The 16,447-nt window shown below is 41.5% G+C and overlaps 1 protein-coding gene across 1 annotated transcript in view; it reads left to right on the forward strand.

Annotated features, from left to right (window-relative positions):
- The window catches only part of LOC102152097 (RNA polymerase II elongation factor ELL2-like), a 114,309-nt gene extending 101,225 nt beyond the window's left edge, over window positions 1-13,084 (forward strand). Inside the window, exon 5 of the mRNA XM_038588846.1 lies at window positions 11,242-13,084. Within this exon, the coding sequence (XP_038444774.1) occupies window positions 11,242-13,084 (1,843 nt within the window). The remainder of the gene's footprint in view (window positions 1-11,241) is intronic.
- The last annotated feature ends 3,363 nt before the right edge of the window (window positions 13,085-16,447 follow it).

Genomic DNA, 16,447 nt, shown 5'->3' on the forward strand with positions numbered 1-16,447 from the left:
AGCATTTATTATTCTTCTCACATACAATGATCTAGTCTGGAATAGCTACCAGACCAGAGATTCCAAAGCTTTTAGGGCTCAGGGACATTCTACGCTCTTAATATTACTGAGAACCCCAAAGAGCTTTTGTTTCTGTGATTGTAATCTCCTGATATTTACTGTATGGGAAATTCAAACTACAAAAACATTTTGAAGTCATATTTTTATTTTATTTTATTTTATTTTTTAAGATTTATTTATTTATTTATTCATGAGAGAGAGAGAGAGAGAGAGAAATGCAGAGACACAGGAGGAGGGAGAAGCAGGCTCCATGCCGGGAGCCTGACGTGGGACTCGATCCCTGGACTCCAGGATCACACCCTGGGCCTAATGCAGGCGCTAAACCGCTGAGCCACCCAGAGATCCCCCTTTTAAAAGATTATTTATTTATTTTTTTATTTAAGATTTTATTTATTCATGAGAGACACAGAGAGTGAGAGGCAGAGACACAGACAGAGGGAGAAGCAGGCTCCATGCAGGGAGCCCGACGTGGGACTCGATCCCGGGACTCTAGGATCACACCCTGGGCCAAAGGCAGGCACTAAACTGCTGAGCCACCCAGGGATACCCTGAAGTCAGATTTTTTAAAAAAGATTTTATTTGTCTATTCGAGAGAGAGAATACAAACGGTGGGTGGGGGGTTGGAGGGGCAGAGGGAAAGGGAGAAGCAGACTCCCCACTGAGCAAGGAGCCTGATGCGGGGCTCAATCCCAGGACCCTGGGATCATGACCTGAGCTGAAGGCAGACACTTAACTGACTGAGCCACCAGGTGCCCCATGACGTCAGATTCATTGAGGTACTACTTACAGTCATTTATATTTTTTTAGTGACTAGTTCTGAGAGTTTTGACAAATGCAATCATTCATGTAACCACCACTGAAAGATAGATATAGAACATTTCCATTATCCCCCAAAGTTTGCTCTGCTGCCACTTTGTATTCAATTTCTTACACCCCCAGTCTTTGATAGCCATTAATATGTTTTCCATCTCTATAGTTTTGGTTTTTCAGAATGCCACATAAATGGAATATCTGGTTTTCTGTCACTTAGCACAATGCATTTAGTATTCATCTATGTTGCTATAAAACACAAAATTTTATTACCTTGAGGTTCTATGGATCTTACAGAGCTAAAATCAAGCTCTCAGCAGGGCTCTACTCCCCTCTGGATGCTCTAGGGGAGAAGTTGTTTCCATGCCTTTTTCGGCCTCTAGAGCCTTTTCTATTCTTTGGCTAGTGGTCTGTTCCTCTCTCTTCAAAGCCAGCAACACCGTATCTCTCTGATCCTCCTTACATCTTCACAGTTGTCTCTGGCTACCACCAGGAAATGTTTTCAGCTTTTAAGGACCCGTTAGATTAGATTGGCCTGCTTGGATTATCTTGGATAATTTCCTTATCTTGAGATCCTTAACCTTATTCACAAGTACACGTTTTATGATGTAAGGTAACATATTCACAGGTTCCAGAGATTAGGACGTGGACATCTTTAGTGGGTCATTTTTTTTTCTGTCCATCACAAATTCCTTTTTATTGCTGAATATGCTATTACATTGATGTACCATAATTTATTTTTTTAAAATTTGCTTTTTAAATTCCAGTAAAATTAATACAGTATTGTATTAGTTTCAGGTGTACAACATAGTGATTCAACACTTCCACACATTACTCAGTGCTTATCACGATAAGTGAGATACCATAATTTGTTTAGCTGCTTGCTTACAAGTTGATGGGCATTTGACTTGTTTTCACTTTGGGTTGATTATGAAGAAAGCTCCTATTAACATTCTGTGGGTCTGCGTTTTCATCTCCATTGGGCAAATAATAGCTACATAATTATATTTCTTAGTATCACCAATCTTCTCAGAAGAGAGTTTAAGCCTTAGGAAGCTTTCATACTTACTGTGGTGGATACAAGGTTTTCAAAATTTTAATTTTCACTTGAGACTTTGAATTTTATCATTGGTAGTTGTTTTCCTTGAAGTGATAGGTTCAGTTTGTTATTTTTTCAAGAAACTATTTGCTAAGTACCTGTATCTGACAAAGGCATATGCTTTTCCTTAAGACAACCATCCTACTTCCCTATGCAGAAGGGTTTTCTGTGTACTCTTCATGTGTTACACAGAATATTAAAAAGTCATGACCTCATGGCCAAGATTTAATTAAAGTTATAGTTATCCTTGCTTCTTCAGGAATAGTCTTAACTGAGACTGACTTTTCTTTGGGACCACTGCCTTAATTCACGCTCAGGCATGATCTGCCACTACCTTCACACCACTGGTGCCAATATCCACACAGTGAGAGGGCAAATAATATCTTACTACTATTCTGAACATAGTTTTAATCTCACAGACCCTCTGAAAAGGTCTTGGGGACCTCTAAAGGATTATAGATCACCCTTTGAGAATAACTTCTATGAATAAATCATTGTCCATAGACTCCTTAAATGTATAGTTTATTTTCATTATCCAATAAAACACTCTGGCAAATATAGAGAAATGCCAAAGTACTAAAAATATTTAATCTATATTTTATATATCTGACACACTAATATCTTTTTTATTTTAGTAACTGAGATGATGTTAGGGTGATTTTATCTAGCTTATAATCATAAGTCAATTACCATTTGTTGAAAAATTCAATGTAAAAAGGCTTTCTGGGAGGTAATGATAGTATCTCTATTTTATAGATGAAAAGTTTTTAGTTCAGAGAAGATAATTAATTTCATAAAATTGAGTGAGGTCAAAATTTAAAGCCAAGTCTGTCTTAATTAAATAACTGGGATTATTCTGCTATATGACGTTTTCTGCCCATAATGTAAATAGTAACTCTGGAAATGAAGTGAGGATAATAATAGAAGTCAATAATTAACATGCACATATCAATATACTTCTATTCCATTTTATATATAAAATATTGAATTGATCATTTTATATGAAACTCAGCTACCCTCCATCAACTTTTCCATGGATGTCATTTTAAATCTCTCTTGGGATATATAGTTCAGTTTCAAACCTGAGGTTTCTAACAACTGTCATTTGATTTATACAGTCACAAATTAGCAAAGTCAAAATTGATTAATTTTTGTCACTGTTCTGTCCTTAATCTTCCCAATGTTTTCTAACTAATTTCCTTGTAATTTGTTTTTGGAGATTGCTGGTGGTGGAATTATGTTTGAGATCTCCCCAAAGAGAATTTCATCAAAATTAAGAACCAAGGTTGAAATGATATATTTACATTGTTTAGAGACATATTGGGGTTACATTTTTTCATGAATCCAGTTCATCTCCAGACAGTGATGGCCATGTCCTTCTGATACTGGCAGAATTGGATATGACATAAATGTTTGATTGGTCTAGTGTTTTGTGATTTTTGTATGATGTCCTCACATAGCAAAGTCAGTATTACTACAATTCATTATTCATGGGTCTATGCAAACTCATAGTGAGTTGCAGGGTGAAGGGTCGAGATGATCAGCTGAATCGACCTCCTTCCATGTTGAACACTCGAAACCAACTACAACCTTGAATTTATTATTATACTTCTATGACTGCCCCTTTCTTCTCTATCTACTGGGGTTATCTGATTTGATCTATACCTTAAATGCGGATATGGGGGTAGTGGAAAGAACACTGGACAAGTAGTAGAATGACTTGAGATCTGGCAAATACTGTAATCTTGGGTTTGTCTCTTTCTGGGTCTCAATTTCTTTGGCTGTGAAAAGAAAGTATTGGGTTAAATGAACTGAAGTCCTCTCCAGCTCTGTCTGTGTGAGTGTAAGGGAAGAGAAGGGAAACTTGTGATATAATATACACCTACAGAATTAATCAAATTAGGATCTAAAGAATGATACTGTATAATGGCTTTTTTTCTAATTCTGGTCAGAATGATTGGTCCAGCTTATGGTAAGGTCATAGAGAGACATCCATTTCTTTTGAGGTTGTTCATACAGCATTCTGTATAATATGTTGAATTCAGCTGTGTTTAAAACACCACAAACATACGGGCTCAGTTTAATGGATGAAAACAGTAGTTCAAAAGTAATTTAAAAACATGGCAACTCCCCAGAATTATCTGAATGGATTTATTTGTCTTTAATAGTTCTGCTAGCCTGATAAAGATGTAATCTTGAATTGAAAGCATCAATAAAAAAGAGAGCATCAAAATATTTAATTTAAGCTATTTTTAAAAATTCATGACAGCTCATTAAATGGACTTTAAGTGAGCCAGAAGTCCAAAGCAGATTAAATTGTATTCAAAGTTTATGCTAACCAAATTGAGTGACTGTTTAGAATATTGTCCTTTCTAAATGTACAGTTTTGGCTGCTAAAAATGGTACAACACGGCGGGGTAGGAGGGTAGCTAAGATGCCGGTGTAGTGTGATGATCCTAAGCTTGCCTCATCCCTCTAACACAGCTAGATAACTATCAAATCATTCTGAACACTCAAAACACCAACCTGAGGACTGATAGAACAAACTGCCCAACTAGAGGGAGAGAAGAAGCCACTTCAAGGAAGGTAGGAAGCGTGGAGATGTGTTTCCGGGGAGAAACAGATTACAGGTACTGCTGAGGGCTGTGAACCCTGGTCACAGAGGAAGGCAAGAGAGTGGAACACACAGGGATACATAGAAGGAGAATACTTCCCCAAAGCCATTGGCTGTAAGAACAAGAGGAACTGGATATCATGAGTTTTTACAACCAGTGGGGCTCAAAGACCGGAGTGTTAGAGGTCCTTGGGCTTTTCTGTGATAGAAACCTGAGGACACTGTCCTGCTCCTGGAGAAGGGTTAGGCAAGCAACCCGGGGCACATGGTTCCATCTAAGGATTGCCTAAAGGGCAAAGGGAGAGACTGTTCATATTTTTTGGAGCATATCTCTGAGAGGTGGCATGCCTCCTGGGGGACAAAAGAACCAGTAGGTGCCATTTCCCTCACCTGCCCATCAGCATAGGTGCAGACACCTTCTGAGTGCAGCTGACTGGGACACTGCCTGTTTAACTGGCTTGCTCCAGATCCCATGTCCCTGTGCTTTGGTGTGACTGCCCTTCAGCATCAAACCTGCATCAGTCCCCACACAGTGAGACCCTTTCCTAGAGGACCAGCATAGATCCCTGCAACACCAGTTCCCTGAAGTTTGGAATGTTGAAAGTCAGCAGGCCTGGCTAGGGTAGAGCCCAAGATGTGCTGCACTGCTCCAGGCAGGTAAGTAACCCAGAGACAGTATGAAATCAGGGATCTGAAAAATGCCTGTGATGCATGAAGGGAAATTATTTGTTCCTCTGAAAGTGCTTCCCTGAGAGTAGTAACAACAGGGGGACCCCCCCCCCCCCCGGGACAAAGTAGTGGACTGGTACCATTTTTCTTCCATCCCTTCAGCATAAACCAACTTCAGTAAAAAGCACAGCATCAACACTGGTTGCCTAAACTGATTACTCTGAGTCCTACCCCCTGTACTCTGATGGGAATATTCTTCTCAGGCAAGTGTGCCTAAGTACCAGTGTAATGGGCCCCTCTCCCAGAAGAGCAGAACACACCCACAAGCACCATGTCTATGGAACACGGGGTTCTGCAAAGGTTCAACTTTAGTAGAAATAGCACCAGGTCTCTTAGCAAGCAGACCAGAACACGTCTACTTAATACTCACCACACTCTGGCCAAGGTCCCAACTTCACTCCCAACTTCAGGCAAGGAGAAACTCTGCAGAAGACTGATCTGAAGGATAGAGCAGCCAAAACACAGCAGCAAAGTGCACACCAGAGGTACTTACTGAAGCTCTAGGCCCTGGACATTATATGACCTCTTATTCATAAAGCCATTCCTCTCAGGAGCAGGAAACACAACAGACTTTTCTAACACACAGAAGAAGACAGAGACTTAGACAAAAATGCCAAGATGGAGGAATTCTTCCCAAAAGAAAGAACAAGAAAAGGTCACAGCTAGGGATCTAATCAAAGCAGATATAAATAATATGCCTGACCCAGAATTTAAAGCAACAATCATAAAGATACTAGCTGGGTTTGAGAAAAGCATAGAAGACTTCAGGAAGACCCTTACCATGGAAATAAAAGAGGTAAAAACCAATCAGCCTGAAATGAAAACTGCAATAACCGAGATTAAAGACCAACTGAGTGTAATGACTATAAGGATGTAAGAAGCCGAGAAATGAATAAGTGATATAGAAGATAGAATTATGGAAAATAAGGAAGGTGAATAAAACAGGACAAGAAAATGTTGGATCACAAAAGTAGATTTAGAGAACTCAGTGACTCTAACAAATTTAACATTCATATTATAGGGGTCTCAGAAGAAGAAGAAGAAGAAGAAGAAGAAGAAGAAGAAGAAGAAGAAGAAGAAGAAGAAGAAGAAGAAAAAGAAGAGAGAAAAGAGGGCAGAAGGTTTATTTGAAGAGATTATAACTGAAAATTTCCCTAATCTGGGGAAAGAAACATCCAAATCCAGGAGGCACACAGAACCCCCATCAAAATCAACAAAAGGAGGCCAATACCAAGACATATTGTAGTCAAATTAAATTTGCAAAATATATATAATGCAATATTTCTCAGCCATAAAAAGGTATAAAATCTTGCCATTTGTAATGGCGTGGATGGAGCTAGAGAGTATTATGCTAAATGAAATAAATCAGTCAGAGAAAGACAGAGAAAGACAAATACCATATGATTTCAGTCATATGTGGAAATTAAGAAACACAACAGATGAATGTGGGGAAAACACAACGAGTGAATGTAGGGGAAAAAAGAGGGACCAGTCCAAAAATAGACTCTTAACTATAGAGGACGAGAGAGAGAGAGAGAGAGAGAGAGAGAGAGAGAAAAGAGGGTTGCTGAAGAGAGGGGTGGGCACAGGGATGAATTAAATGGATGATGAGTAGGTATTAGGAGAGAACTTGTGATGAGCAATGAGTATTGTATGTAAGTGATGAATCACTAAATTCTGACTTGAAACTAATGTCAAACTGTGTGTTAACTAACTGGAATTTAAATACAAACTTGAAAAAGCAACAGAAAGAACACAGAGCTACTGTATTGACCCAGCAAGTACCCAATGGGCCCTATGCTTGCTGGGCTTTCCTGGAGCACAATGAGTGCCTATAGTTGCTCAAAATTCCAATTGATAATTGGGCTAGGCAGGCCTGGCTAGGATTATTGCATCATTGTGAAAAGCTCAGCCCTAATGGCATTTCACTTAGCAAGGAGGGGTTTTTAGAACTATTATCAGTGCTTTGAAAAGTATTTGTATTTATAATATTCTGTTCTGAATGGAAGGAGAAAACTACTTGGAAAGAAATCAAAAGCTAAATGACTACCATTGTTGAGGAGATCAATCAAAATATAGGAGAGTGTCTACTGTCTCAGGTTCCTGGGGAATCTTGATATCAGGCTTTTCTTACTCTCTACTAAGCCAGACAGGAAAAAAAAATCAGGATGGCTTTAGTAGAAACAAGGACCACAGCATTAAGGGTGGTCCCTGATTCAAGGGAATTTCAGGGAGTTAGGAAGGTAGGAACAGTATCTTTCCTTAAAATGATTTCTGCACAAGGGAAGTTCTAAATTAATCATAGTCCACATGCTGGTTTAAGGAAAGCATTTCCAGTTATCTTGGAATTATATTCTGTTTCATCGTAGCCTCAGTGAAAACAGATCACAGCACTACTGCAGATTACTGTGAAACATTTGAGAGAAGAAATTTGAGAATATGGAAGAGATAATTCCACAAGGCTATGAAATTCTGAATCAAAAATCAAGAAGCATTAGTCACCCGATGAATAAGGAAGGCTCATCTCTAATCAGAGCGTATGTATAGACACTGAAGCATGGACCCCAAACATAGGCAAGTCTGTGCTTTCAGATTTTACTGGATATATTGCCTGTCAAGAACATTAATGTTAGCACATGTTAACATATGCATTAGACTATATATGTATCAACCCCGAGGTACAAAGGGTCAGAGAAAACAAGTGGGCTCATCTTGAGAGGGCTGTAGTTGAATTTCACTTCAAGTGATTTTTTTAAAGATTTTATTTATTTATTCATGAGACACACACACACACACACACACACACACACACAGGCAGAGACACAGGCAGAGGGAGAAGCAGGCTCCATACAGGGAGCCCGATGTGGGACTCGATCCTGGGACTCCAGGATCAGGCCCTGGGCTGAAGGTATCACTGAACCACTGAGCCACCTGGGCTGCTTTCACTTTAAGGCAGAGGTGTAGAATGTTCAAGAACATTGCTGACTGTGATGTCAGAGTCCTAGCAGGGTAGGATTGTGGGTAATTGCAGAGCTAAAGCAGCTCAAAGCAGTGTGAAGGTACACAGAGATGAGACTAGAGCTCTCCTAGAAGTTATGTTTTGGATGATGACCAAAAACAATGGATAGGTGAGGGATGGTGGAATGAGTTCTGAACCAAGCCAGACCTCAAGAGGTTTGGCAACTACCAAGAATGATTCAAACTGGACTTAAGTGGTTGCTATGTTTTATTTCAAAGCCAACAAGGAGGCTCCAGAAAGGGTTATCAGTGAGATACAGGGTACCTGGCAGTGCTGGCTCCCCAAGCCTCCTGTTATCTCACCCAGGATTACCCAGAATGAGCAGTTTGGGGGGAGGCTCATGAGTTTTGAGTGGGGTGACCACAGTGGTCAAAGGGAGGTTTTGAAGTCTTATCGCCTTGTAACAATGAGATAAGTGTGGTTGACCCTTAAAAGTTAACCAACTGCTTGTGTCATTGGTTAGCTTTCTGGTCAACAGTAGGCTGTTAGTAGTTAAGTTTTGGGGGAGTCAAAAGTTATATGTGAATTTTTTGGCTGTGTGGGGGGTTAACACTCCTAGCTGCTGGGCTGTTCAAGGGTCAACTGTATATTACTTTGAGATTGATGAATAATGTTTTGTCATTTGACGTGCTTCAGCATTTGCTAGAGAGCCAGGTAGATTTATGAGTGGCTTTCAAAATATATAAGTTGTAGAGTCATTTTATTAGCTATTTCCGTCCAATCAAATAGTCCCTTGTGGAGTAAACATCTATTCCATCGTGGTACCAACATGGCAAGCTAGACAATTTAGCAGAGAAATTCAATTTTGTTGGAATATAATTTATGATATTATTATTATATTAATATTGTATTAATCAGAAAGTTGATTGATTTTCAATCTCTTCTTATGCCGGTTCCTGACTGTTAATTATTCTATCTTTACGTGATAATATCAGGCAGTGTGAACTCTCTGTTCTTACTCTCCTTAGTGAAATTCTTTTAGCTTTTCTTAGAGTTGAATTTTAGAATAATTTTGACAGATTTAAAGAAAAAAGGTCCTGCTCCAGTTGTTATTGTAATGGTACTAAATGCATGCAGTAATTTAACCATACTTGGCATTCCCAGAGTATGGAGAGTTTTCTTTTCAGAAATCATGAATTCTTCATGTTTTCAAGTCTTCTTTTTTTTTTGCCTATCAATACCATTCTGTACTTTTTGTTATAACATGCCCCGCTTCCCCATCTTGTGTTAAGGAATATTTTGTTGTTATTTCCACTGGGTATAGGACAACCCTAGAAATATTTTGGTCATTCTCCCAAAGGTTGCAGATGTAGAGATCCTGAAGGATATATTATTTCTTCCTGTGTCTACTAGAGGTCTCCAGAAAGAATCAAACAAAGCATTTGTGCATACTTTAGAACACTGTCTTGCTGAATGTACTTCAGCAGTTCATTGGTTTTCTGAGGAACTATTTCACATTCTCTCTGCAGCAGTGGTTTCATTTCTTAAAACACAAATATACCGTGAAGTTAACAGAATCATGAAAAACATCTTAAAGAACAGGACATTTCACTGACATTAACAGACTTAGTGTAACTTCTTGATGTGACAGGAATGTACTTTGTGGGGCTAAATGCAAAGGTACTATTATTCATTCTTTTGACACACATTGCGAGAGTGCCCTCTGCTATGCACCTGACTATCCTTTCTTTTTGGTGGGAGGAACATTTAAGGTCTATTCATTTAGCAATGATATAGCACAGAACTATTAACTACAACCTCTGTGATTTACATTAGATCCTGAGAACTTAAACTGGAGGTTTGTATCTAGTCTGTTTCTGTGAGTTTGGCTCTTTCCAATTCAACATATAAGTGAGATCATGTGGTATTTTTCTTTCTCTGTCTGACTTATTTCACTTAGTGTAACACCCTCTAGGTCCCTCCTTGTCATGAATTGCAGCTTGTCCTTTCTTATGATTGAATATACATGTAACTTCTTTATTGATTGATGGACACATTGAGGGACTAGAAGAAGATGATGCTGAGCTTTTTCTAGATGAGTGATAAGGTGGCAAGTGAGGCCTTCAGTTAGGGTAGGAGATCTGAAAATAAGACAGCCTGGGAGTGGGAAGGGGGAAAGGAGGGAGAATCGTGACTGCTGTCTTTTGGGGTGAAACTGGTTGGAATGATTTCTTGTAATTTGTGTGTATTCCGTGATTAAACTGTACACCTCTAGAATGCCTAGCTACAAGATTTTTTTTTTAGCATGGGCATTTTCACCTGGATGATCCTGTGATTTGCTGAGGATCCTCTGGGGGAGGAGTGCAAAGAAGTCATATAATGGATGCAAGTGGCAAGCTAAGGAGGTGCAAACTCCTTCCACTCATTGGTAATGGTTAGAAAGTTGAGAAAGAGAAACAAGCACCTCTCAAATTTTGGCTTTTATACACCACTAATAATATATTTAGCTAAGAAATGAGGGCCAGGCTTCAGTCCCGAGGACTCCAGAGCCCACTGGCACGTCAGAGTAAATGCAAGGAGGACTTCCTGCTAATCGTGCTCCAGTTTTCATGAGCTTGTACCACCTAGTAATCCCCTCACCAAGTACCTCTACTTGAGGTTGGATTTACTGGGAGGAGATGACTTTTATGCACTGAGCTCAGGGAATAATTGAGCACTTTCCAGTGAGGGTAACAGTTCCTCCTAAAGACAGACTAAGATCTGAAAGAGAGAACATTGGAAAGGGATGAGATCTTTAGAACCAGCTTTACTTCTCCAGGTTCTATCTCAACTGGGCATTTCTTGCTTTGTTCTGTGGGGAAAAATCTCTTAGAATCACAGTTTTTGAAATGATAGCAATAAGAAATATTTTTTCCAAGGAGAGTTATCGTTTTCTAAAGTATTTTACTGTTTGAACTTTGATCTTTACAGATATGACTATATGGCAGCCTATGAAGGGAGAACACTGGGGAGCCTGGTAGACCAGGAAGGAGAGGTGGCCGTACAGGAGGCCTATGGCTTAGGGCCAACGCAGGGCCCTGTCACTGGGCAGCCCATGCAGCTCACCGGATCGGCCATCTCAGCAATGGACTCTTTTGAGAACTATGAGACTACAGTGCTTCCTCAGGCTTCTTTCCAGTTCCAAGGACTCGAAGAGTTTTTCACAATCTCCCCAGATGACTCAATCACAGATATATATGACCTTGACTTTTTGTTCTCAGATGTCGGTGAGGACAACCATCAAGACCGTACCCCAAAACCGGTCTCAAGCTACAGTCCCTCCGAGCTCAGCTGTCCAAGCTCGATGCAAGAGGAACCGATGTCCACACCGACCAACCCTTGCCAGATGACAGAAGAGAAGAGGACCGAGGCAGAGGAGGGACTGTGCAACAAATGGAGAAGAATCAGGAAGCTGTGCGTGGAGAAAAGAGTGCCGGTTCGGAAAACACCGCAGATCACTCCGGATCCAGTGCCCGAGAGGAAGAGAACAGCGCCCATTAACCCTGCATACACCATCCGAAAGTCCCGAGCTACCAGCAGCGTGCACCTGAGACCGTGCAGGGAGAGGGTGATCCACCTGCTGGCCCTGAAGGACTACAGGAAACCCGAACTGCTCATTCGCCTTCAGAAAGACGGCGTCACCGAAAACGACGTCAGCTCGCTTGGAGACCTTCTGCAGCAAGTGGCCAATGTGAACCCTCAGACTTCTTCATACACCCTCAAAGATGACGTTTTCCAGGAGCTCCAGAAAGACTGGCCTGGCTATAGCGAGCTAGAAAGGCAGTCCCTGGAGCTGGTGCTCTCCCGCAGAGTACAGGGGCTGCAGAGTGCCGCAGGTGCCAAGGGCCCAGAAGCTTCTATGTGTCCCCAAGCCGATGCAGTGGCCTCCCAGGAGCACCTGTTCACCGTGGCCACTGTGCACTTGGCGAGGAGGAAGATCCGAATATCTCGCCTGGCGCAGGCCCCGGCCACGCAGGGAACCCTAGGTGGCCGCGGGAACGACCCCGCTCCGTCGCCGCGTTCCGAAGCCGCCGCCGCGGCCCCCGCCCCGGCCCCGGCCCCGGCCCCACCGGCGCCCTCGCCGCGCCTCGCAGGGTCACAGCCGCCCGGGCCGGCGACACCCAGCAGCAGCGGCAGAGCCTGCAGCGCCGCCGCAAGACCCGCGCCCCGAAACGCGCGCGGCCACCGGACTCTCATATCTAAGATCTTCGGGAGCCGCCGCGGGAGACAGGTCGCCGTGAAGACGTTCCCCTCTCTTTCCATTCAGTTGACCTACCCAGAGCGCATGCAGGGGAGCCAGGCGACGACGCAGGACCACCAGAGTGACGGGCCGCGGGGACAGGTCAGCGAGCCCAGGGGCCAAGGCCGCGCAGGTGAGCACTGGGGCTGCAGCGCTCCCGCGGGGGCCCAGGCGGTGCCCGAGGTCCCCGGGTACCTGGCCACCTATGTCACCATCGTCTCCCCCGAGCAGCGTCAGCGCTACGAGCAGGACTTCCGAGCAGAGTACGATGACTACCAGGCCTTGTACAACAAGATGCTGTCTCTGTCCAGCATCTTTATTGACCTAGATACGCAGAGGAAGCGCTTTCCTCCAGAGTCGAAAGAGTACCAGGAGATCAACGAAACAATCTCGCTAGAATACCAGAAGATGAAGCAGAGGAATCCGAACTATTGCGCAGAAAAACAAAAGTGCCAGGATCTTTATGACAAGCTGGTCCACATCAAAAGATTGGTGAATGAGTATGACCAGAAGCACAGAGGATCACAGCACTAGGACGGGGCTGGACTCCACACAAGCAAACAAAGGCTGACTTATTTCAGGGTCTGGATGCCTTGCTCTACGAGTCTAAAGGGATGAAACAGACCACTTTGTGGGAACGCTCAACATTACCGTTTTCTTTCTTTCTATGTTTCTTTTGGTTTCACTTCTTCCTTCTTGGGATGTTTGTTGGTTTCGGTTTTGTGTGTGTCGATTTCTGTTGATCTCCCTTTGATGTTATTTTGATTTTTGTCTATTTACTTTTCACCTCATTTTATTGTGCTTTTGTGTACCTCTGAAGCTGTGTCATCTCATCCCTTTTGACATATAACATTTGTGTTTTCACTCCCTTAAAAAAAAACACACACCAAGGATCCAGTACCTTTAAATGAAATTTGTATCCATTGAAAAAAATAAAGACCTATATAATGAATAATATGAAAAGACTTTGGACAGAAATAAAAAAATTGCAATGAGAAATATGAATGCTAGCGTCTTTCTTTTAACCTTTAATGCAAAAGCATCCTTAAAACATCAAAGTTGAGAAATTTGGGCAAAATACTATGGTTCTTCAAACAGTGCACATTTTCACTCCATTAGGTTTATTTTTGAGTTTGCTTAAATCTGTTACCTGTATTTATCTCAGGGAACACATATCATGTGGTCAAACATGCAAAGATTTTTGACAGAGAGTGAGCAAGGATGGAGGCGGGCAGAAAGGGAGGGAGAAAAAAATTTTAAAAAATGAAAGGGAGGGAGAAAAAATTTTAAAAAATGAAAGGGAGGGAGAAAAAAAACTTAAAAAAAATGAAAGGGAGGGAGAGAATTCCAAGCAGACGCCACACCCAGCACGAAGCCTGATGCCGAGCTTGATCTCACAACTCCGAGAGAATGACCTGAATTGAAATCACAAATTGGACACTGAACTGACGGAGCCACCCAGGCACCATCAAACATGCAAAGATTTTGACCTAAACAACTCAATTCTGTTGTCTTTTCAAAGTATTATCATTTGAAATAGGAAACATATTTACAGAACTAAGTTATTTGGGGGGGGCAGGGGGAGGTACAGAGGGACATGGAGAGAGAGAATCTTAAGCAGGCTGCAAACCCAGTGTGGAGCCTGACTTGGGGCTCCATCCCACGACCCTGAGATCGTGACCTGAGCCAAAATCAAGAGCCAGACATTTAGCTGACCAAGCCACCCACGTGCCCTACAAATCTAAGTTCTTAGATGTTTCCTGAAATTTGAGTATTGTCTTTATTAGATATTTGTCTCCACCATCCCAGAGACAGTTGGTACATACCAAAGGATGAGTTGTATACAATAGGAAGCCTAATGATAAAATAAAAACTTATAAACTTACCAACCAACTTAGGAATTAGAACGTTCCCAGTGCCCTTGCTGCTACCTTTGTTTTCCTCTCATCTACCCTGTGTCCCTACCTCCCCCAAAGTGGCAAACACCTCCTCAAGTTTACTTTTATCTTTCCCTTGCTTTTCTTTTTTTAATACTTTCATTATATTTATAAGCATCCCTAAACAGTATATTGTTCAGTTTTTGGATCTTCATGAGGATGATGTCATACTACACGTAACCATCATCTTAGTTCTTTCAGTCATTCTAATGCTTCTGGGATTTCTTTATGCTGATGAATAAAGCTATAGGTTATTCATTTTCTCACCTCAAAAAAAATAATTTTCTCACCTATATGTCAGGTCATCAGGTGACCTCAGCATAATTTAATTATCCAGTCTCTTGTTATTAGACATTGGGTTGTTTCTCATGTTTTGTTACTACAATGTTGCTGTGACCACTTTTTACACGTTTATCCCTTTCTTACTTTTTAAAGATTTTATTTATCTATTCATGAGAGACACACAGAGAGAGGCAGAGACACAGGCAGAGGGAGAAGCAGGCTCCCCACTGAGCAGGGAGCCCAATGTGGGACTTGACCCTGGGATCACACCCTGAGTTGAAGGCAGACACTCAACCACTGAGCCACCTAGGTGTCTCTGTTGATGCTGCATTTAAGATGTTGGCCAAGCCTGGGGGGTCTCATCGGAGGTTTAATTGAGGAAGGATCCACTTCCAACATCACTTCTGGAGTTCTTGACATGATTCAGTCAATTCCTTTTGAGCTTTGAGCTAGAGCCTTGGTTGCTTTCAAGATGATGGCTGGATATAGACTTCAGTTCCTTGCCACGTGGGCATCTCCATGGGGCAGCTCATGGAGCCTAGTAGTGGGCTTTAGTAAAGAGTCTGCTAGATGGAAGTCATAATCTTATATAACATAACCACAGAAGTGACATCCTATTTCCTTTGCCATACTCTGTTGGTTAAAAGCAAGCCACAAATTCTGTCCACACTTAAAGGGAGAAGATTACCTAAGGACATGGCTGCCAGAAGGTGGGATCACTGGAGGCCATCTCAGAATTTGTCTGCCACAACACTCATCTTTAAAAAATTCAAATTCTTTTCATATAACCATTTTCAGCATTCCCTCTTTCAACCAGTTTATTATGCCATTCCTCACATTACTGTATGAACAACAAAAAAAGAGACATTCATTTTCTGATAAAACACCTGTGAACAACTCATGCTGTATAAAATATCAATTCATACAGTCAGAATATCTTTCAAATTAGGTCTCAGAAAGTCATATCACAGGAGATGGTCTTTGAAAAAAGTAAACATTTTGATTCAATGTTCTTTAAATCAGTACACATCAATATTATTACATTCTTAGCATATGTTTGATTAAAACTCTTCCTCACTTTTAGAATGAAAACATTTTCATTTACTGACTGGTTCCATTAGAATATCTTTCTGAATGTTCTTTACTCACCAGAAGTTATGAATGCCTCTGCTACATATTCATTTATTAGCATTTATATTTATATTCCCTAGAAGTAACCTCAACAACTATTTTACATGCTTAATAGTACCTCTGTGCTGTTTCTGAAAGGGCAAGGTGGCTTGCTTTGCTTGACAAGCCATATGCTCTGATCTTCTCTTTCCATGATGAGATTTTAGCCTTGATGTCCTTCACGCTTTTCAAATTCAGCTCGAAAAGCTGTACCCAACAGTGTCCAACTTCTACAATCTCTGCATACGTCTCCTATGTCATAGCTACTCTGGTTGAAGATTTCCTCATATATAAATTGTCTTGCCCATAGAGGGGCATTTCTCTCTGTACTGGATTACAGGGGCTATAAGCGATCAGGAAAGTCCTGCCAGAAGGGACTGTTTGGAGATGACAGTGTTTAACAACACAACACTAAAAGTTCCATTAGCTAAAATACTGGGAAGCCAACAAATGCCCGTGTGTGTGTGGGGGGGAGGTGAGGGGAGTATAGCCTGAAATTCAGAACAAG

Source organism: Canis lupus, chromosome X (assembly GCF_011100685.1).
Source record: "Canis lupus familiaris isolate Mischka breed German Shepherd chromosome X, alternate assembly UU_Cfam_GSD_1.0, whole genome shotgun sequence".
Taxonomy (NCBI): Eukaryota; Metazoa; Chordata; class Mammalia; order Carnivora; family Canidae; genus Canis; species Canis lupus.